The 22,357-nt window shown below is 33.3% G+C and overlaps 4 protein-coding genes across 4 annotated transcripts; 2 read left to right on the top strand and 2 right to left on the bottom strand.

The window, feature by feature from the left end:
• The first annotated feature begins 3,615 nt into the window (after positions 1 to 3,615).
• LOC108328795 (Golgi apparatus membrane protein-like protein ECHIDNA) lies at positions 3,616 to 6,087 on the top strand. Its single transcript, XM_017562687.2, has 6 exons — positions 3,616 to 3,804; positions 4,093 to 4,149; positions 4,258 to 4,461; positions 4,629 to 4,688; positions 5,001 to 5,127; positions 5,665 to 6,087. Exons 1-6 carry the CDS (start codon positions 3,790 to 3,792, stop codon positions 5,751 to 5,753), a joined length of 552 nt encoding a protein of 183 aa, XP_017418176.1. The 5' UTR covers positions 3,616 to 3,789; the 3' UTR covers positions 5,754 to 6,087.
• Positions 6,088 to 7,374: 1,287 nt separating this feature from the next.
• LOC108327616 (alkaline/neutral invertase A, mitochondrial) lies at positions 7,375 to 12,216 on the top strand. The gene is made up of 6 exons (XM_017561303.2): positions 7,375 to 9,670; positions 10,128 to 10,284; positions 10,438 to 10,649; positions 10,898 to 11,391; positions 11,562 to 11,610; positions 11,716 to 12,216. Exons 1-6 carry the CDS (start codon positions 8,900 to 8,902, stop codon positions 12,040 to 12,042), a joined length of 2,010 nt encoding a protein of 669 aa, XP_017416792.2. The 5' UTR covers positions 7,375 to 8,899; the 3' UTR covers positions 12,043 to 12,216.
• A 455-nt stretch (positions 12,217 to 12,671) lies between these two features.
• On the bottom strand, positions 12,672 to 14,645 carry LOC108328869 (protein RTF1 homolog). The gene has a single exon (XM_017562753.1). The coding sequence runs from the start codon at positions 14,643 to 14,645 to the stop codon at positions 12,672 to 12,674; it is 1,974 nt and encodes a 657-aa protein (XP_017418242.1).
• Positions 14,646 to 20,260: 5,615 nt separating this feature from the next.
• Positions 20,261 to 20,995, bottom strand: LOC108328073 (uncharacterized). The gene has a single exon (XM_017561861.2). It carries the CDS (start codon positions 20,893 to 20,895, stop codon positions 20,410 to 20,412), a length of 486 nt encoding a protein of 161 aa, XP_017417350.1. The 5' UTR covers positions 20,896 to 20,995; the 3' UTR covers positions 20,261 to 20,409.
• Between the last annotated feature and the right edge of the window lie 1,362 nt (positions 20,996 to 22,357).

The raw sequence follows: 22,357 nt of genomic DNA, 5'->3' as shown, positions 1-22,357 counted from the left end.
TATTGGTGGGGTGGAGGGAAATGTTGAAGTACAAGACTTGGTAGTAGATGACGAAGAGGAAGAGGGGAATGTTGGGGGAGAAATGGTGGAAGACCAAGAGGAAGAGGGGAATGTTGAGGAAGAAATGGTGGAAGAGCAAGAGGAAGAGTGGAATGTTGAGGGACAAATGGTGGAAGAGCAAGAGGAAGAGATGGTGGAAGAGCAAGATGAAGAAGAAGATGAAGAAGAAGATGAAGAGGGCAATGTTCTTGAGGACGAAGGGGTGGAAAATGTTGATGACAGTGAAGAGGAGAGAATGGCAAATGGTGATGATGGGTTTGGGATGGACAATGTGACGGTGGAGGAAGAGAGAAGAAATATTAATCCAATTTTGGATAGGTGGAAGAGAATGAAAAAGAAAAATAAAAGTGTTAGGAGCATATTTGAAGATAGTGAGGGGGCATTTGTCATTAACGAAGAGGTTGGACAGCATGAGATAAATGAAGTTTATGATACAGAAGAGTTGTCCTCAAATGTAGATAGTGATGAGGATGTGAGGGAGACTAAAAGGCACTTTCCAAAGTATAAAGCAGAAGATATGACTAGGGGATTCAATTTTAGATTGGGAATGGAGTTTAAGTGTTTGAAGGATTTTAAGAGTGCCTTACAGAGCGTTTTGAATGGAAAAGAAGTGAAGTTTGTGAAGAATGATTTGAAGAGGGTAAGGGAAGTTTGTAAGAAGGGGTGTGGTTTTGTTATTATGGCTAGCAAGGTAGGAAGTAGCGAAACCTTTAGAGTCAAAACTCTAGTTAGGCACAAGTGTGGAAGGGGTTTTGGTAGCAAAAGTGCAAGTGTAGAATGGATTGCTCAGGTTTTGGTTGCCAGATTTGTCAATGTTGCAAGCATGACAGTGAAACAAATCATAGATGAAATACAAAAGTCATATAGTGTTGGAATAAGTCATTAGAAAGCTGGAAAAGCTAAGAGAATTGCAATGGATTGTTTAGTGGGTGATGGAGAACGACAATATGGTCGTCTCTATGACTATGTGGCTGAGTTATTAAGAGTCAAGGCTGGGACATTCAAGATTAAGGTGAATCAACCCGAACCCACCTTGCCACCAAGGTTTGAGTCATTTTACATGTGTTTGGAGGGCTGTAAGCAGGGGTTTTTAGGTAGTTGTAGACCATTTATTGGTGTAGATGGTTGTCACTTGAAGACAACTTATGGAGGTCAGTTGTTAGTTGCAGTAGGAAGAGACCCTAATGACCAGTATTTCCCACTAGCTTTTGCTGTGGTAGAAACAGAATGCAAAGACACATAGATGTGGTTTTTGACACAGCTGCTTGATGATATTGGAGTCATAGATTGTCAAAGGTGGATCTTTATTTCGGATCAGCAAAAGGTAGATTAAAATTTGTAGTTTATTTACAAATTTATTTTGTTTATGTCGCTTACTTATTGGTGTATTATGGTTGCAGGGTTTAATGTCAGTTTTTGATGATATCTTGAATGGAGTGGAACACAGGCTGTGTTTACGCCATTTATACAACAATTACAAGAAAAAATTTGGGGGAGGCTTGCTCATTAGAGACCTCATGATGGGGGCTGCAAGGGCAACATACTATAAGGAATGGGAGGAAAAAATGGGTGAGTTAAAAAATCTTAATGTTGATGCCTTTAATTGGTTAATGGGTATACCAACTAAAAGTTGGTGTAAGCATGCTTTTAGTGCTTATCCTAGGTGTGATGTGTTGATCAATAACTTGTTAGAATCATTTAATAGTACTATTTTATTGGCAAGGGACAAACCTATAATTTCAATGATGGAATGGATTAGATCATACATAATGAGTAGGTTTGCAAGCCTTAGAGAAAAAGTTGACTCATATCCTGGTGATGTTATGCCTAAACCGAGAAAAAAATTGGATATGAAGGTTGAAAAGAGTGGGAATTGGCTTCCGGTATGGGCAGGAGGTTCACAGTTTGAAGTAACACAATAAAAACTTTGTATTCATAATTTTTTTTTTGTTTTTCATGAATGAGTTGGTTCTTCTAATCAACACTTAATTTGATAGTCTTAATTAGAATTTTAAAATAAGTATAAGCTTAAAATATGTATTTTTTTTTACTTAAATTAAAATAATAAAATTAATTTTAATATTTAGGTTGAACTTTTGATATATAAATTTTTAAAAATTATTTTAACACATATAAATTATAATAAACTTAATTAATATGGTCCATTTTGAACAAAAATAAAACTGTCTAATTTAAATAATACTAAAACTTAGAATTAAAAAGTAATATAAAAATTGAATAAAATACATTGACTCTTACATTATTATGGGATATTATCATTGATACAATAATGATTAACACCACACTACTCTTGATACATGAAAAAAAAAACTTAAATTTTTTTTAAAAAAAATACTACCTCATGTAGTATTTGCAAAAAAGACATTAATAGCAGTTCCAAGTCGTTTATACAAATTTAATAAAAAAAATAAATTAAATCAATTTAACTTAATTAAAAAATATTGAGACGAAAACAAATAAAACAACAAAAATTGAATCAGTAATTAAATATTGTTTCTAAAACTATTATATTTAGGTGGATTGAAGGTAAAAATTTGTATAAAAAGAATCTAAGCATTCTGTACTTACTACAAAGAATAAATTCTTAGGTTTAAAAGTTTATCCAAATAATCCCCATTAATGTATTAAAAAATGAATATTATGAATCTGGATGAATGTGTACTATTGGCTATGATCATGAAAATTTAGGAACTCAAAATCTATAAGGGCCATTGGAAAGAAAATATAGTCCTTCAAAAGAGACTAAGCTTAAAAGGCATGTGATGCAACTCTGTGTGTGTGTTTGTTTTGTGTTAATGCACTTGGGATTATTGTACATAGTACTCAACAGCCTTTTAATAAATTGTTTTGCAGCTAAAAAAATTAGAAAAAAATACAAGTGTATAATTATTGAAATAAAAAAGTAAGAACATAAATAATTATGACTTACAAAGAAAAGAATTATACTAAGAAAAATGTAGTTGAATACTTAATATTACAGAAAAAATAAATGTAAAAAAAGTTTTAAAAGTAATTATTTTAGTCTTTTTTAAGAATTTAATTTTCATTTTTTTAATCTTTAAAATTATCCACAAAATTTAATCCTTCAAAAAGCAAATTTTTTATTACTTATTTATTTCATAAATTAATCTTAAAATAACTAGTTACTTTTTTCATTTGTGTGATGGTATGGTTGCTTAGATGACATGTGAATTGCCATTTAGATATATATATATATATATATATATATATATATATATATATATATATATATATATAGAGAGAGAGAGAGAGAGAGAGAGAGAGAGAGAGAGAGAGAGAGAGAGAGAGAGAGAGAGAGAGAGAGAGAGAGAGAGAGAGAGAGAGAGAGAGAGAGAGAGAGAGAGAGAGAGAGAGAGAGAGAGAGAGAGAGAGAGAGAGAGAGAGAGAGAGAGAGAGAGAGAGAGAGAGAGAGAGAGAGAGAGAGAGAGAGAGAGAGAGAGAGAGAGAGAGAGAGAGAGAGAGAGAGAGAGAGAGAGAGAGAGAGAGAGAGAGAGAGAGAGAGAGAGAGGAGAGAGAGAGAGAGAGAGAGAGAGAGAGAGAGAGAGAGAGAGAGAGAGAGAGAGAGAGAGAGAGAGAGAGAGTGTTGTATATGAATAAGATATATTAGTTATAGCGCGCCCTTTCAGAAGTTACTAATGCGTTGTTATTGTCAATAAATCTTTCCCAAGCTTGATCTCAGTCACAACTATGGATCTTGGACAGGTATGTAAAATTTCAATCAATAATGTATGTTTTCTGCATTTCGTTCTATTAGGATAATTGAATACGATCTGCTTTCTTTCTTTCAATTTCATTTTCATTTCCCTCTTCTTTCTTAGAGACATTTTTAATTTTTCTCTTCTACGTTGAAGAAAAATAACGAAATTATGTACACCTAATTAGCATGTTTTAAATTTCTTATAAATTCAACTCAAGTTCGTTGTCTGTCCATTGATTTGGTTGGAATGATTATATTATTGTTCAATTCATCACATTGTACTATGCGTGCAGCCTGTAGAGGAAAACTACGCTAATCCAAACACTTGCTTATTTCATGTTCTCTTCAAGGTTCACTTTATTTAATGTATTTGCATTATTTCAACATTTTTCTCTATTCGCCAATGGCTGTTGTTAGTTCTAAAAAGTATAACGTTTTTCGTTTTTTGTGTCTGGCAGGCTGCGGCTTTGGCATTTTACATTCTCTCTACCCTCTTTATTGATAACTTTGTCATCATTTTCGTGATTACTGTCCTTCTAGCCGCTCTTGATTTTTGGGTAGTCAAGAATGTGAGTGGGAGAATTTTAGTTGGTTTACGGTGGTGGAATGAAATAAATGATCTGGGTGAGAGTGTTTGGAGATTTGAGTGTCTTGATCAAGAGGTGCGAATTGCTTGTTTACTCAGTTGCAACTTGCATGTTGTTATCCTTTTTTTAAAATGATATCTCTCTGTGACTCTGTCTATCTATAATGTCTCTGCTGAGTTGCATATGATTGCCATCCAAATGCTATGGAGATACATTACGTATTTTGTTTGTTTTTTCTCCAGTCACTGGCCCGGATCAACAAGAAAGATTCATGGCTTTTCTGGTGGACACTTTACCTTACAGTAAGAAACATCAATTGATAAGAGATTGTGATGACATTCTAGTTTTTCTTATATCCTTTTGCTATTTATGGTAATTTGTCAGAAAAATTGAAGGGGTTGTGCACAGATAAGCTTATTTAGATGGTTCATTCATGTGTTGTTTTGATATGAGTACTGAATAAGGTAAACAGAGTGACCGATTCTCTTAAATGTTGGATCTGAATGGAAAGTATAACTGACATTTGGGTTTTTCCACTGCTTACATTTTTTCTTATCACCCTCATCCAAAACATTGTTATCCATTACATCATTTTCTTGTGTATTCCTCTACAGGCAGTTGCGTGGACCCTGATGGCAATATTCTCACTAATAAAGCTGCAAGCTGATTACCTCCTAGTTGTTGGAGTTTGTTTAACCCTTAGTGTTGCAAATATTATTGGTTTTACCAAATGCCAAAAAGGTATGCTGATTTGTGTGTTATTCAAATTGTATCTTATATTTCCAGTAATATTTATTGGTTTAAGGTGGGGTCCCTTGCTCACTCTAATTTACCTCCATACTTCCAACATAAATTAATTCATTATACTACTAACATATAAATAAAGCCATCTTCAAGAGTTGAAATTGGGACATATTATTTGATTGCATCTGTTTCTCTTGTGGGGTTCTATGAAAACATGTTTAGAGTTCATTGTTTACATGTCAAATGGTAATTTCTGCCCTGAATTTAAATCAACAGTGCACAAAGTTGTCCACCTTGTCATCCCAATAAACAATGACACTTGGTTAAATGAAAGAATACATTTTCTTTCTTATTTATCTCTGAGATCATTTTTCTATTAAGGGAAGAAAAAGAGGACACAAAAATGAGACTTGTGTTTCTTCCTAACTGGAAGGATTTCTTTCTACATAAATGTTCCTTTTTGTTTGGCAATCCTTTATATTTATCAAATGGAGAAACAATTTGCAATGGATACCGCTGATTGGTTATTTTCAGATGCTAAGAAACGGATTCAACAATTTGCCACCCAAACAATTGCTTCACGGGTCACATCTACATTACAATCAGCATTCAGTGTTGTTTGAGGAATCTTTTACCCCTACGTCAGTTGCAGAAGAAAACTCTGCAGAGGAAATTCTTATCTCAAAATCACATATGATGACTCGAGGATGACTTTATATAGAATGTATGGATTTAGTGAACTCCCTGTTCTCCAAGGAAAAGTATAGAATACTTAGAGTAATAAAGAGTCTGAAAGAGGAGAGGTAGCCCTCGCCCAGTCCTGCAACCAGCTAGATGACTCAATGGCTACAGTATTAGGTAAATTGCATTGACTGTGTGCCAGCACATGCAAAATTTTGTAGCTTCCACTGTAGTGGCTATGACTATTATTGTCAAATGACAAGCCAAAATAATTACTTTTTCAACTGCAAATCATGTTTTTTCTTAGTTACTTTTTTGCATTCAAGTTTTAAGAATAACGTTTTTTATTACTCTATTTCTGTATCCATTCTACCATTTATGTTATAAAAGCTATGATCATTAAGTACTATTACGATTTTATGGTGCTACGATATCTCAGTTAAGCCAATACTCATGTGAACAAAGAAATACAAAACGAACATAAAAATAGGTAAATCAACCCTGTTTCTAAAAAGACATATTTAATGAAACCCAGCCATAAAAATACACCAAACAAACATTTTTATGAACCACCTCATATACAGAGAATAAACTCAAATACTTCATTTTGTAACAACTTCTCTTTTTTGCCAATTTGGACGTAACTTGTAGTTATTAATGGTACTCGATTCAATTGCAAGATTAAGCGGAGTCTCAAAATCTTCAGCAATCATATCTCCCAAAAGTGCGTAAACACTCACAACAGTTATTGACATTCGAGCCTAGAGAATCTTGTATGTACAAAATTCATTAAAACATGCACCCGTGTTCATTATCTAAAATTCTTTAACTCGGAATCAAGAAAAGGAATATGGGGAATCAAGGAAGTGCAAAGCTTCAAAGCACATAGTTTTCCTTTATGTGCGTAACCAATATTTGGAGAGCGCTTCGGAGAAACTATTAATTTCATTTTCTACACATGATTGGTTCGTCTAATTGCTCCCCAATTGAATTTATAGAAAAAAAAGTTTGTAAGATTATTTCCTGTGATCTTTGGAGTTCAAGATGTTCCTTTCCACGAACAAACATTTTGATAGAAACAAATACATAAATTAATTCATATATCTTTTTAAGAGAGTGATTTTATTACCAATTTCTTATGCGCTTCCTTTATAATTGTATCGACTAGTTTTATCTGACAATACATGTTATGATGATTATTGTGAGGTGTATTGTGACTAAAGAAAAACTCATGCAACTGATTATTTGAATTTAATTGTTAACCAACCTCAACTTGATAGTATAACTTTCCATCATCGGCTACTCTTAAAGCAGTTGAAAGAATATTTGATTCACGTCTAACACCGAGTCTAGTCGACATAAACTCAGTCAGATACTGTTTGAGCACTTTCTTTCCAGCTTCTTGTATTGGGAGGACGAAGGTGAAGAAATTTAGAGAGATTTTGGTCAAGAACATAAGGGTTCCTGAAGAATATGTCAACCCCAGCACCCTAGGTGTTGGAATAAAACAAATATTGGGACCCATTCCACTATGAAATGCAGGAGCCTTTGTTCCCCATCAGCAAAATAATGCACCAAAATGTCTTCCACTTTCCTTGCTTTTCCGTAAATTCAGCTCACCACCTCAACAACCATTTTGTTTGTTTTGGCTTTCTCACTTCCATAAATTGAGAAGCAAAGCAGTGAAGCAAGACACACCAAACAGAGAAGAAGAATACCACCGTGAAGAAAAGAGAGCCACGATGAAGGAGAGAAATAGAGTTTTTTGTGTGTGAGAGAAATACCGAGAGGTGTAGACATAGTACAATAGAAGATACTGTGAGTGTGAAAGTGAGAGTTTTGTATACCATCCGAGAGGATGAGATTTATTGAGAGATCCTCAGAGAGTGAGAGAAACACTGTAATCCTACTTTCATAGTGGAGATATTTTTCTGGACTAGGTCCCGTGGTTTTTTCCGAGAAGATTTTCCACGTTAAAATTTCGGTGTTATTATTTTTACGCTTCCGCATAGTGCCCATTTTGGGGTTCACAGAGAAGGGAACAAGTACCGCTGTTTCCCAACACTAGGTACTGCAATGAATAACCATCAAACGCATATATGTATTTGCATAACACAAGAGACTGCTGAGCCAGTAGTGCTACACCGATCTCTGAGAGAATGTATGTTGGTTGGTAAGATCAAGGGCACTGCTTTCCTTCTTGGAACCGCAAAACCTTTAGCCTAATTGTATATAGTACATGAAAATGTTTGATGTTTGCACTTCTAATTACAAGCATGTCACATATATTATTAATTTTTTAGAAAAAATTAAAGTTTATGCAAAAAGAAGTACTATGCACACGATTTTTTTTTTATTTTAGAAAAAGCTTATTTTGGTGGAGTAATAAATATTTAATGTATTTTCTTGAATTTTCTTGTTAGATAATATGCTTAACTTTTGTTCAGAATAAATAGAAAGAATCTTAAAATAAACTTTTGATTGTAGTCAACTATAATAGGCTAATTCGAAAGCACTTTTAGGAAATTGTTCAACAATCATTTTGGTGGAAAGAATTTTCCACGAAAGAAGAAAACCCTATCCATTGCTATATGCTTGGCCGAAGATAACGCAACTCCCCCCAAACTTAGCAAAAAATGCATCACTATACTCTGATCACAGAATACAAATATCACGGTTGAGACTTACTACTGCAAACTTCAAACCCCACGTTCAAGTTAGAAATAGAGAGTAACCTAAATTTTGTAAGCAGCTAATGGATCTACTCGTAGATATTCAACCATAAAAATCTAAAATAAATAGTTTGCTAAAAGGGGAAACAAAAGAAATAGGTAACCATGGGGATTCTGTGGTGAGAAATCAGAATCTCAATCTTCGTTTCCCAAGGTAGCATTTCACTTCCTATACATAAGAAAAAGGTCACATTCACGTTCATACATGGTTTTCTCCATGTTTGTTTCTTTTCACAAGTTTAAAACATCCTTCTCATTACCAATTTATCATTTCCATTAACGTTATATTAATTGATAAAACATTCAAAATCATCTATATCAACTACTTCCACGTGCTTCGTTTGTATTCTTTTGTTATGATCACGATCAACCTTGTTTGCAACTGCACCATGAAACCATCCCCTAAGATCCTAATTGGTCACAAGAATTCATCGTTTCTTGCAAGATGCCACCATACTCTGATCATGTCTATGTCCAATAACTCCACCGCCTGTGGCCTCAATCTCCATCTCAACACCATGCAGTGCCCTTTTCACGTGCGGGAATTTGGACGCATAATGCATGGAAGTCAACAAGTTTTCGGGCTGCTCTCTTCGAGTTTTGGCCAATCAAGTTCCATCGGTTTAAGCGCAACGAGAACCACAAAACGGGGTGTGTCTGCCATTGCCGGGATAGACTTCAAATTCAAGTCTCGTGACTTCTCAAGCTCCGTGGAGACATGTGAGAACATTAATGGTAAAATGGTTTACCTAAAGGATGGCATGAATGTGAAGCCAATAGCGGAGGAAAGGGTTGACAATGACGAGGATAGTGTTGGAGGAGAGGAAGTGTCTGGTTTAGAAGCTGATGAGAAAAATAACAAGAGTGAGAATGAACAAGAGGGTGGGAAGGTAGAGGAGGAGGAGACAGAAGTGGAGAAAGAGGCATGGAGTTTATTGCAAGAGGCACTCGTGACATACTGTGATAAGCCTGTGGGGACGGTGGCAGCGAATGATTCGGAAGATCAACAACCTTTGAATTATGATCAGGTTTTTATAAGGGACTTTATCCCTTCGGCTCTTGCTTTCTTGCTCAAGGGAGAAAAGGAGATTGTCAAGAACTTTCTCCTTTACACCTTGCAACTCCAGGTAATATATATACATGCATACATACAGTTTGTCGTTATTATCAAGGGTTTTCGTTAGAAGTAATGGATAACACGGTATAAAGTTGTTTGTTACTTTTGGTGCCAAAAGTTACAGTGAGAAAAAAAAAAAAGCAGACCTGGATGAAGGGGAAACACATTTTTTAGCCAAAACTATCGATATAGGTAAATTTTGAGGAAATTAGTCAAATGGATAATTCATGCTTTAAAGCAAACTTGTACGTCTTTTTACTTGAAGAAAACTATTTAGTAAAACATGAGGAATTAGTGACATTTTTTTTAATTAAGAGAGCACTTAAGAGAGAATATGTATAAAATTGGTGGTTTGTTCTTAATTAAGCCGTAAATAAATGTGATACTGTTGTTTGTCATCATGTCATGATTGATTTCTCTTTATTGATGTTTAATACGCTGCATCCTTCTCCCTATTCAATTGCAAGAGTTGGGAGAAAACAGTGGACTGCTATAGCCCAGGGCAGGGCCTGATGCCTGCTAGTTTCAAAGTTAAAACTATGAAAGTTGAAGGAAAAAGTGAAGAAGTTTTAGATCCTGATTTTGGGGAATCAGCTATAGGTCGTGTTGCTCCTGTAGATTCAGGTTAGATTTTTCTGTTCTTTAGGATGTGCCTGCTGCAAAAGGGTAATTCTTTGGGAGATTGCTTGTACGAGCATTTTAAAAAACAGCATTTCTCAGAATATTATTTGAGTAACATCACAAAATGACTTGTTTCTTTGTTTGGTTTTCTGATAGGATTGTGGTGGATCATCCTGCTGCAGGCTTATGGTAAGATTACTGGGGACTGCAGCTTGCAAGAAAGGTTGGATGTTCAAACAGGCCTAAAAATGATCCTTAATCTGTGCTTAACGGATGGCTTTGATATGTTTCCTTCTCTGTTAGTAACTGATGGATCTTGCATGATAGACAGGAGGATGGGTATTCATGGCCACCCCCTTGAGATTCAGGTGAGTGAAAATAAGCAACGTTTGCATTCTTGTGTTCTATATTAGGTGTCGTAAGGATTTGGAATTCTCGAATTTTTGTTTCAGCTGCAATAGTCCTAGTCGGTTATAGCTACTCCTACTTTTGTTATACACTCAACATTAATGTATCGGGGTTGAACTTGAGATGAGAAACTCTGGATTCAGATTTCTGTCTCTACTCTTAGAATCTCTCATTTTGGTTGAACTTGTGGTAAGTTTTTGATTTGCAGGCCTTGTTTTACTCAGCTCTTCGCTCGGCCCGTGAGATGGTTGCTTCAGATGAAAATTCCAAGAATCTGGTTGGAGAAATTAACAACAGACTCAGTGCACTATCATTTCACATTAGAGAATACTATTGGTTGGATGTGCAAAAGATGAATGAGATATACAGGTATAAAACAGAAGAGTACTCATTGGATGCCACAAACAAGTTCAACATCTATCCAGATCAAATCCCTTTGTGGCTAATTGATTGGGTTCCAACCAACGGAGGATATCTGTTAGGGAATCTGCAGCCAGCTCATATGGATTTCAGGTTTTTCATGCTTGGAAATCTTTGGTCAATCGTTTCCTCTTTGGGCACCCCAGAACAAAATAATTCTATTTTGAATCTGATAGAAGCAAATTGGGATGATCTCGTGGGGGAAATGCCTCTTAAGATATGTTATCCTGCCTTGGAGCATCATGAATGGCGAATAATTACAGGCTCTGACCCCAAGAATACGTATAAACTTTTCCCTTCATATTTCTTTCAGTTGTTTAGCAGGCCCGAGTTCTTTCTTTTCTCTTTTCGGATAAAAGAAAGTACATTAAAGAATGTATAGTGTTTGTATTATTGTCTCTATGGTGTACATCTCAAGTCTTAACTAAAAACACCATGCTTAACTTGTGCAGCCCTTGGTCATATCATAATGGTGGGTCCTGGCCAACCCTTCTGTGGCAGGTAAATTTCTTTGCATTTGAAAACATGTTTGTTTTAATTAGGAAAGTTGAGAAAATGTCGTTGTTCATCTTCACAACTAAACTTTGCTTCAATACATGTCTTCAGTTCACACTTGCATGCATGAAAATGAATAGAACTGAACTGGCAGAGAAAGCAGTTGCTTTGGCTGAGAAAAGACTGCCCCGTGATTCTTGGCCAGAATATTATGACACACCCAATGCAAAATTTATTGGCAAACAAGCCCGGCTTTATCAAACTTGGACTTTAGCTGGGTTCCTTGCATCTAAGATGCTTTTGAAGAATCCTAATTTGGCTTCCTTGTTATGGTGGGATGAGGATTTTGAGATCCTTGAGAATTGTATTTGTTTGCTTCACAAGAGTGGCAGAGTCAAATCCTCTCGTGTCCCTGACAAATCTCAGATTCTCGTGTGATGAGAGGCCTTCTATACAATAAAAGGTCTAGGGTATGGTATGAGTTTTATAGGAAATAGTAAAAATTATGGTGGTTGTGAATATGATAAATATGGCTTTCCTTTTATGAGAGATGGAGATTCTCACTCATCTGTATATTTGCAAACATGTACATACTGAATTTTCTTTTATTAACATGTGTTTCTGATTTCAAAGATACGAAACTTTGCCAGTTATGTCAACTGATCTTTACAGTGTAAAAGGGTGTTCCCCAGTTTCCTTTCAACGGTTATGACTAATTCGCAATAAGTGGTACAACTGATTACGTTTAATCGATTTGGAATCTAAATGCGATTACTAGCAGTAGTAAACTCTCCCAGAATGATATCAAACAAGTGGAATTCAACCTTTAGCAGCTAATACATTTTCAATACATAATGTACATCCCAACCACACAACACATGTAAGCAAATGATGGAAACAAAAGCATGAAAACATTAGAAACCTGCCGAGTAGCCAAAGAAAAGGCATCATTTATGTTAAATTAATAAATAAATTTGGTCACCTCTTATTTGCTATCTACATGTTAAAAGTATAACCTTTAGAAAATGATCTCGATAGTAGACACTGTAAAACTAAACCTCGGAACTTCACAGAAGTCCTCTTCTTCTCTTGTAGTCACTGATAGTTAATGTAAGTGCATGCCTACTCCCATCATTCTCAGAAACCCGGCACCCAACTGTTTCTTCTATTTTTTGTTTCCTTGCCAGAAATCCATTTTTGAGTCCCTGTGGTCCACCAAAATTCTTGAGTTCAGCCAAAGAGATAGGCAAGTCGAAATCATGGAGCATGTATGATTCTGTTCCACCATCCACAGGAGCATTGGTATCAATCAACTTCCCTTCATTAGCAGCTGCTTGCAATGCCAATTCTGTGACTTCAACACCAATCTTTGTTGTAACAGCTGTTTCTTCTTTCTCTTCCCCCTTACTAACTTCACCATCCTTTTCTCCTTTATCTTCATTCTTTTCAGTATCTTTACCGTAGTAATTCCTCGACCTTGTCCACCTCCTCGAAAAGGGATCATAGCCTTCCTCACCAGCTTTCAAATTGGCATTCAACTGTTTATGCTCAGACAAGTTCTTGAAGTTCTCAACCTTGTTCTTCCTGTTCATCTCAGCCAGCCTCAAAGCCTTGGCATCATTCTCCCGGGATTTACGAGATGCTTCCAAATCCGCGAGCTTTCTCAAGATCCTATCCATCTCTGCTTCATCATTCTTACACTTTGCAACCTCCAACAGATTCTTCAAACGATCCTTCTCCACTGCAATGTTCAGTGGCCTAGATGGGGCTGATTTTTTCTCCTCTAGCATCTGCTTCACAGTAGCGGCTGAATAAACATAAGCGCTTGTTCTTCTTATGGCCTCCTTCTTCTCCAACACACTCATCTTACTCGGCATTTGGCTGCAAGTTCTTTCAACTTCTCTAACCCACTGTCTGAACTCTCTCTCCAAGGGTGCAGAATCTGAAACTACAGCCACCTGAAACTTTTTAGCAGAGTTCTCACTTCCCCACACACAGACTAGATACTTGTGAGTGACTCTATTCTCTACCTTGTAATGCTTATTTGGGTCACCTCCATCAACTCTCTGCACTGTGCAGAGCCTGTAAACAGGTCCCCTTTCTGACTTTCCTATGCCAATTCTCACAAAACATCCAACAATTAACTCCTCAAAAAATGGTTCATTCAACCACTTCACGAGCTTTGACCTCCTAATGGTGATTTCCCTTATGTTCTCAAAAGTTGGCATCCTTGATTCATGAATGTTCTTGTCATCATCGCTGTCACCCAATCCACCATCGTCAGACGAGTCTCTTTCACTGTCAGACCGAATAACACTCTCACTCTGACTAGAGCTACTTGGACTTGCCGTGACCCCAGGTTTCTGCTTGCTATTTGAGCCTGATCCTGAAGCCTTTCCCAATTTATCATGAGGGTCCAAGATTTGTTGCTTCATCCTTTTCGCGCGCAATTCACTTAGAACATCTCCCTTGGAGGCCGTCCTCTCAGCATTTCTAGCCGATGAACGAACCTTGGCAGATGATGGATGATAAGATGAATTTGCTGCAGAACCAGTCTCTGCACTTGCATTTTTGTTTTCCCTCTTCGATCTCATTTTCTCTTTGAATTCCTTTTCACATTTTTTGGTTGCTCTATCAGACAAAATCATCTCCCGTTCAAGTTCTGTCATATTTGCGAGCTTCTGTTTGTCGTCTTCGTTCTTGTAGAGATCACTTCCAACATCAGATTCATCACTGCTGCCACCATCTCTATCGGGAACTCCATCCTCCAAGTCAGCCCCACCATGCTCATTACGATTACTATTATTACTACTTCTTCTGCTGACGTCTAATCTCTTCTTCAGTGGAACATGGGATGAATACCTCTGTGGTTTCTTGTTTGCACCCTCATCAGAGTCTTCTTCTCTAGAATGACTTCCACCATCGGAGAATGCCGCACCACCCTCACGTTTTGATTTCGAGTTCCGAGACTTGTGCCGCTTTCTCACCGGAGAACTCGTCCTTCCAGCTGCCTCAAGAAGCATATTTTCCAAGTCTGCCATCGTCTCTTCTGTGTTTATATGTATGCAGTCTTGAGCTATATGAGTCAGACCCCAACAACCACTACAACCCACGTAAATGGAAATTTTACGATAAGATCATATGCAGTAGTTAACATAACTATCAAGAATGCATATAAATAAGCAGAATGAAAAATACAGACGAATGTGATGAACTTCGACTTTCTGGGTGATAGTACTGAAGTGACTCATCTTAATAGTTCACAATATGTAATGCAGTTCAAAGTTACAAAATTAAAATAATAATAATAATAAGTCAGAAAAGATAAGCAACAAATAAACACCTGATCAGAGGCAATCGTGCGAGGGAACAACAAAACGAGGAATGATTCCAGTACGAAGTGGTTCTGTTTGTAGAAATTACGTAATTCAGCGAGAGTTTGAGAGGTCCTCCGGGGATCACTGTGTGCCTTTTGCTGTGTTTTAGTCCTCTACTCACAAATTATATTAACAAAAATTATTGTAAATTTTACGACTCCCAATTTATAGAAACTAACTCCTATATATGTATGACTTGCGTATATGATGCTTGACTGATTCAATATAAACAATTTTCGTTATATGACTATTATCAAACTGGTACTTTTTTTCTATTATCGAACAGGTATTATTGTTGTCATTGGTATTTATTAAAAATATTTACTTAGTATATTTTTTATTCAAATTAATTTTTAGGAAATTTTTTAATCTTAGAAATATCTTTTATATATATTGTAAATATTTAATATTTTTTTCACATTTTAGTTTATGTATAAAATACAAAAATAAAATAAATAACAAATTTATCTATATAACATATCTCTTGTATTTTAAAAACTACTAAAATTTCATCTAGTACAGTTAGTTTGTCTGGATAATCGACTTAGACTATTGTGATAAAAATAACAACAATAATATAAGAAAGGGTTACTGTATACATGCTTTTACTGTATCAATGTAGAGAAATACAACTGAGATTATCTTTGAAAAAAAAAATCATCCACATCTATATTCATACTCAATAGGTGTAATATTTTTATTTCACTACAAAAAATACAAGTGTGAGTATACTCGTTCCTATTACCACTATCAATTAATTAATTTTTATAAAAAAAATCATGACAAAAGAAAAGTAATATTATCAAATAATCAGTATTAAAATGACACATAATTTGTTGAATACTAAATATTTAGACAAATATTATATTTATATATTTTTTAAATTAGGACCAAATAAAATTTCGTTAAAACCAAAAAATTTATTAATTTTACAAACGAAACAAAATTAATAAAATTAAAATATAATTTTAAAAACTTATTAAAAAAAACAAGTATCCAAATTTAAAAATATTTTTAAATGTTTTTATACTAAAGTCTAATGAAATTTCTCTTTTATACACTAATTAAAATTATTATACATTTGAACGAAGTTATACAAAAAAAAAATTAACTAAAAAATAATTGAAATTTAGTATAAATATTTGATCTTTTTGAACTTAAATAAGATTCATGATAATTACATCAAATTATTATATTATAATAAATAAAACGTCTTTGTACAATTACAATAGTAAAATTACACTTATGATAAAGAGTTGAGAAACAAAAATAATTATATAAAAAAATCATCCAAAACAATAATCTACATGATAAAAATGAACAATAAATGAAATTATTGAAGAGAAATTAAAATGATCATATGTGTGTTAAATTGTTAAAAATAATTTGATACATCATTCAACGAGAAATCACATAAAAAAAGAACAAATATATAATAAAGGACATGATGAAAAGTATTAGATCTAAAAAAAACTTTTCACACATCAAACTAGTCAAACCAGTGAGAGATAATAAAAATTATTTTAGGAAAATAAAAAATAAACAAAATTTAAGGATAAAAAAGAATAAAGAAGATAAGTTTGGTTATATTACTTATTAGAGGAAGAGTTTATGTGATTGAACAATTGAAATTGAAAATTAAATACTTTTATGCGAAAAGATAAATAATAAATAAAAATATTAAATAAAAATAAAAATATTCAAATATAAAATATAAAACTATTTGATTTATTATTGATAATATAACATAACCACATCAAAATTAAGATAAAGAGGAAAAGTACTTTTGTGATGTGTGTAGATTTCGTGGATATAAAATATGTTAAATAATTATAAGAAAGAAAAAATTGTATAATGAAAAAATATATAAAAATAAAGATTAAGATTATATATATATATATATATAAGTGTATCAAATTTAGTTGAGAAAAAAAAATTCTATTCATAAAAAATACATACTTTAAACACATGGTTATTTTAATAATTTAAATGAGATGAAATGAGTTTTAGAGATAAAAAAAAGTCATATGTACATACTATTTTTATGTATTTAACTAAAAAAATACTCATACCAATATTCACACTCAATCAGAGATATTTTGCAAAATAAAAACAAAAACATGTTCGAACAATATTCATAAAATCAAATTTATTTCGTTACAGAGAAAGCAGAATGCGCATGTGAAGGACAAGAGCATGAAAATAATCGGATAAAGTAATTAATTAACATGTCTTTGTATCAAATGAAAAAAGATTACATGTTATGCTCGTCAAACTTCATTTGAGAAAAGTTTAAAAAGAGAAGAAAATATCACGTGCTAAGATAAAGTGAATGAATTTTCAGTTTTCACTCAAATTTTATTGAATTCACTAACATTTTGAGTATGAATTTAAAAATCATTTGACGTTTTATATCCTTTTACTTCTAATTACAATTCTAAACGATATTTAATAATTGTATTTATTTACAAAAATGTCACTACATTAGTTATTAGTTATTCAGTAATGATATTTTATATTATGATAATACAACAGTGGTCCACGAGTGGATAAAGTTCCTGTAACATGCAACTAAACTATAGTGTAAGGATTCTTCCCCTTTTTTTTCCTAAGAACTACTGTAATTTTTTTTCAATTATATGTTTTTTTTTTGTCATATATTTTCCATGTTAGTTATTTTAAACTCAACGACTACACTATTGGTAGTCTATATAAATGCATTGAAATTAAATGTTGAGATACACGTGTTAACCTTAAGTTGTCAACCTTTAAAATGAACATATTTATGCCACGTGCCTTCACACATTAAATTGCGTTTCCTGGACACGAGGGGTGGCGGTGGAAAATTCATACCAAACATCAATGAAATTATAATATTAACAAAACCAACAATGTTATCGTATATATAGCTATAAATCAAACTTAGAGTAGCTTATGGTATCTCAATTTAGAGTAAAATTCTTTCTATGATACATTATTATAGAATATTGTTTCTTATAAAAAGGACTATGGATCTTACAAATATTAACAGAATAACATGGTATCATAATTCATTTAATATTTCGTTGCTCTATTAGAATTAAATTCATTTGAAGCAGAATTATTTCCACTAAATGAATGAGAATGTTTCATATCTATCAAAATATTGATCAATTGAACCATACTATTTTTGCCTAATGATAATTTGATTGAAATTACGTGTTTACCTTATAGCTCTAACAAATTTTTAGATGATGGATATGGAATGTTAGATATACTTTTCTTACAAAAGGTGTAAATCTAAACGATGAGTTGGGTTACAGGCTAAATTTAGGATGTGTTTGGATTTAAAGGACAATTTATGAAAGTGGATTTGAGAAGAAAAAAAGAAATAAGGTGAAATTATCTTAATTAAGAAAAAGAGAATGTGATTGTAAATGAAATCGGTCATACAGTTTTGCATTTAACATAAATTTTGGTTTCGATATTGAAAAAGGATGTAATTCGAATTGAACTTATCTGGCTATATTATGTATTCGAGATTATTTAACAGAAATTACAAATTTATTATCCACACTCATTTCTTTTTTGGTAATTGTAGGGTTATTATAATTTTTATTTAAAATTTAATCTACGTAGTTATGCAAGGAATGGTATATTTAATGTTTAACCGATGTCAACTCTTTCGAAAAGTTAGAAACAAATTCAATCTAAATTGAAATAAGCTAAATTAGAATTTCAAATCAAACTGATAAATAATTATAAAACAATTCATTAAGCTTCTCTATTTCCCAACGGTACTATTAATATTTTCTCAAAATTCTTTCGTTTCAAAATAAAGTCGCTTCAATATTACCAAAACAAATAAATAAATAAAATTCTTTTAATTCAAATTACTTTATTCGAATATATTTAATTCCCCACCTACAATTTTATTCTTTTAAAATACATTTCAAATTCAATTTATTCTTCTTTTTATTTAATGACTTATTACCTAATATAAATAAAATATTCAATTAATTTAAATCATTTAAAATTAATATGATACATAATTAATTTATAATTTCTTTTATTAATGTACAGTATATCTTGTTCAATCAACTGGTAGTTATATTGACTCAGAAAATCATTTTGTTTAATCATTTAATTGCAATTAGTCATTTTTAAATTACAATTAGATCGATACTAATAAAAACTCTATCATACTAACTAAAAGTCTATCATAAAAAATATAAATAAAAATCCAAAATAAGATAATAGTGAAAGATACCCCTCCCATCGATTTTGAAAATAGGAATAAATGTTAAAAAAAGACGATTCACATATCGAAACAGTTAATAAATGATAATTATTTATTAATAATATAATAAACTCCTTTTTCACATTGACTAATAAAGTACAATATCAAACAAAATAATTGACATGAAATGAATTTATTAAAATAAGCCCGTTATAATTACTAGTTATTATAACAAAACTAAAGTAACCGGATCGTATAACTATTCGAAGTTCAAACCCATAAGGTTTGCAAGAGCCCCGAAATCTTAGTTTTCAAATACGTTTCGAAATTGCTTTAATACAGTAAAGTTATCATGAATATGTATTTTGATAAACAATATTAATTTTTATATAAATAAAACGAATTTAATACATGACAAGACATATGTAATGAGAAATTGGCTATTTGAATACTTGAAAGATTAGTCAGCAATTAAATGTAAGTGGTTGAAAACACCCATGTTAACAAAATAATACTACCATAAAAAAAATGAATTAGTTAAAAAAAGTAAATAATGAAGGATGGGTGTTAGTGTTAGTGTTACAGTGGCGTATACTATATCTTCACCCGCAATGTACGCTTACTAGGCCCCCATGTTACACTTTTTCATTTTTCCGGTATGGTGCTCACGTTCTTTTTATGACTCTTACTTCCTGAGAGTAAAAAACCACACTTTATCTTATCCCACATGCCTTTCATCACCTAACAAAACTATCTATGAGTTTGGGTGGTTCACATTTTACACCATGTCATAAATCTAAATATTACTATAAAGTTTTTCTTCTTTTTTTTCCTGAAATTATCACTTTTTTTTCAATTAAAATTCTCCTTAACCCATTCTTACTTCAAAACCCCATCATGAAAACAGAGTGACCTAAGATTTCCTTTTCGTGTCATAATTTCAGTAGGTTAGGCATAAGTAAATTAATGCCTGTCAATATCCTACCGCGTCAAATATAAGCTAAAACTATTCGCTGTCAAAACAAAATTCCAAATGTCAAATAGCAAAGAGGAGCGTTAATTGCCTAAGAAACCAGTATCATATTCATTTCATCATAATAATAACATTAATAATAAAAAGATTGACATAAATAAAACTTAATTTGAAAGTAAATATAATTTTGGATTCATTCACCGTAACCACCAAGACAGAAGCTTGTCGAGAATGAATCAGACCTCTTTGACTTGCACAGCCGCAGCTGGCTCCTCCACGCGCTTACTCGCCTGAGCCTCCTCCTCAATCTCGAAGGCGGAGACGGGAAAAGACCGAAATAGCCCAGCGGGGGTTTTGAAGGTGATTTTGCCGGTGGGAGGGTCATCGACGTAGATGTCACTGAGCGTGATCCAGAGCAAGAGCTCCTTCGTCTTCACACCGGTGAGCTTGGAGATCTTTCCCTTTTCTACACGAGCAGTGACCTCGGGCGCGTAGGACACAAGTTTACCGATTTTTTCGAACTTGTGAGTGTAACTCTTCTTCTGTTTGAGCCAGACGAAGCCGGTTTCTCGGTCGTACCCGCACTCTTCTATGTCTTTGAGGGGCAAGAGACCATTGGGGAGAGCGATTTCCTTGAGTAGCTCTTTCGACTTCACTTGGCAGATTTCGTCCCCGTGGTACACCTCCGATCTGCTCTTGACATCCTCTGCTACCAGAGCCATGGTCACGACGGTGATGATGATTGCTTTAAGCTCTTTTGGGTTATCGAACGCACAGAAAGAGGTAGTGTTCTTCACCTGCTGAGGAAGGAGAGAGGGTCACTTCTCTAATATATAGCTCTCCACCTCTCAGTTTAACCTTTCATCTCCTCAAAATTTCAATTCTGCCCCTCTCTCACTTTAATGCCTCATTTAATAATTCTTTCTATAAACCTTTTCTGAATCACTATTATTTGGAACACTAACTAATTTTCTTAAAATAACATTAATTTTATTAAAAAGATAAAAATTAATTAATTTAGCAACAAATTAAAAATAACTTATGTGTCATTGCAATTTAAGAATATCAACAAATGTAATTCTGTTATAAAATATTAAAACTAGACACTCCAACATATACAGAGAATATAAAAATCTGTTTTTTCTATTTTAACGTAATTTTTTACCTTTTTCCAAATTTTAATCATAACTTGTGTTTTTAAGATTTGATTGGTTTCCTCTTTAGAAAATATATCGATCAGTAAAAACTCTTTCCCTTTCAGTCTAAAAAATATCAAATAACTTTCACTGTATTTAAAATTTAGAGAATAATGAAAAACATAACAGAAATATGCTGTCTTTCTCCATTGATATCTTACCGTTACATAAAAAAGATAAATTACTTTTATATATTTTTGGATAGAGATTAATTTCAGTTCATTGAAAAAAAAAAACAAATAATCACATCCTAAATAAAAATATAGTACTGGAGTGAGGAAGTGACTTGGGTGGTTTATAGTGGACAAAAAAAATCACCACCCTTAAAAATATTAATCTAATAATTAACCGTTTTGGATGAATAAGCGGTATACTGTGTTAAACTTCTTAGTTCATCAATCTAAGCACTGTATTTGTTGGGTGGAAACAAATGTTTTGCAACAACTTGGTGAAGAAGGAGATGGGGAGAGACGATAGGAGAAAAGAAAAGGGCAATGAGTAGGTGGTGGTGTCAGTCGCCGCAGTGCCACCGCAGGCCACCACAGGCCACCGCAAAGTTTCCTTGCGACATCTGTTTCAAAGATTAAATATTTGTTGTTAAAAAATAAATGTTATGTAAACTAACTAACATTGTTTCCTTGTAGTAGAAGGCCGTCAGACATTTTTTTTTATCAGCGACATGGGAAGATTATAAGATCAGGAAACCTAGAGATCGTTGCCAATGAATGACCATGTTTGGTTTTAAAGCCTAAGAATTTTTCTAAATCAGAAAAGCAAGAACATTGTTAATGGAGTTCATTGGAGTATTTCTAAATCTTTTTCCTGCATTTGTAAAAGACTCCTCTTAGGATGTTTCTGATTATGTATATTTTGACCTATTCGGAGGATATTTTATTGTTTAATAGCAATATGAATCCGTGATAAAGGGTTAATAATAATATAAGACGAGGTAACACTTGATTACTCACAATAGCTTTATAGTCATTGT

This window comes from Vigna angularis, chromosome 2 (assembly GCF_016808095.1).
Source record: "Vigna angularis cultivar LongXiaoDou No.4 chromosome 2, ASM1680809v1, whole genome shotgun sequence".
NCBI lineage: Eukaryota > Viridiplantae > Streptophyta > Magnoliopsida > Fabales > Fabaceae > Vigna > Vigna angularis.
This window is presented reverse-complemented; position numbering and strand designations above follow the sequence as displayed.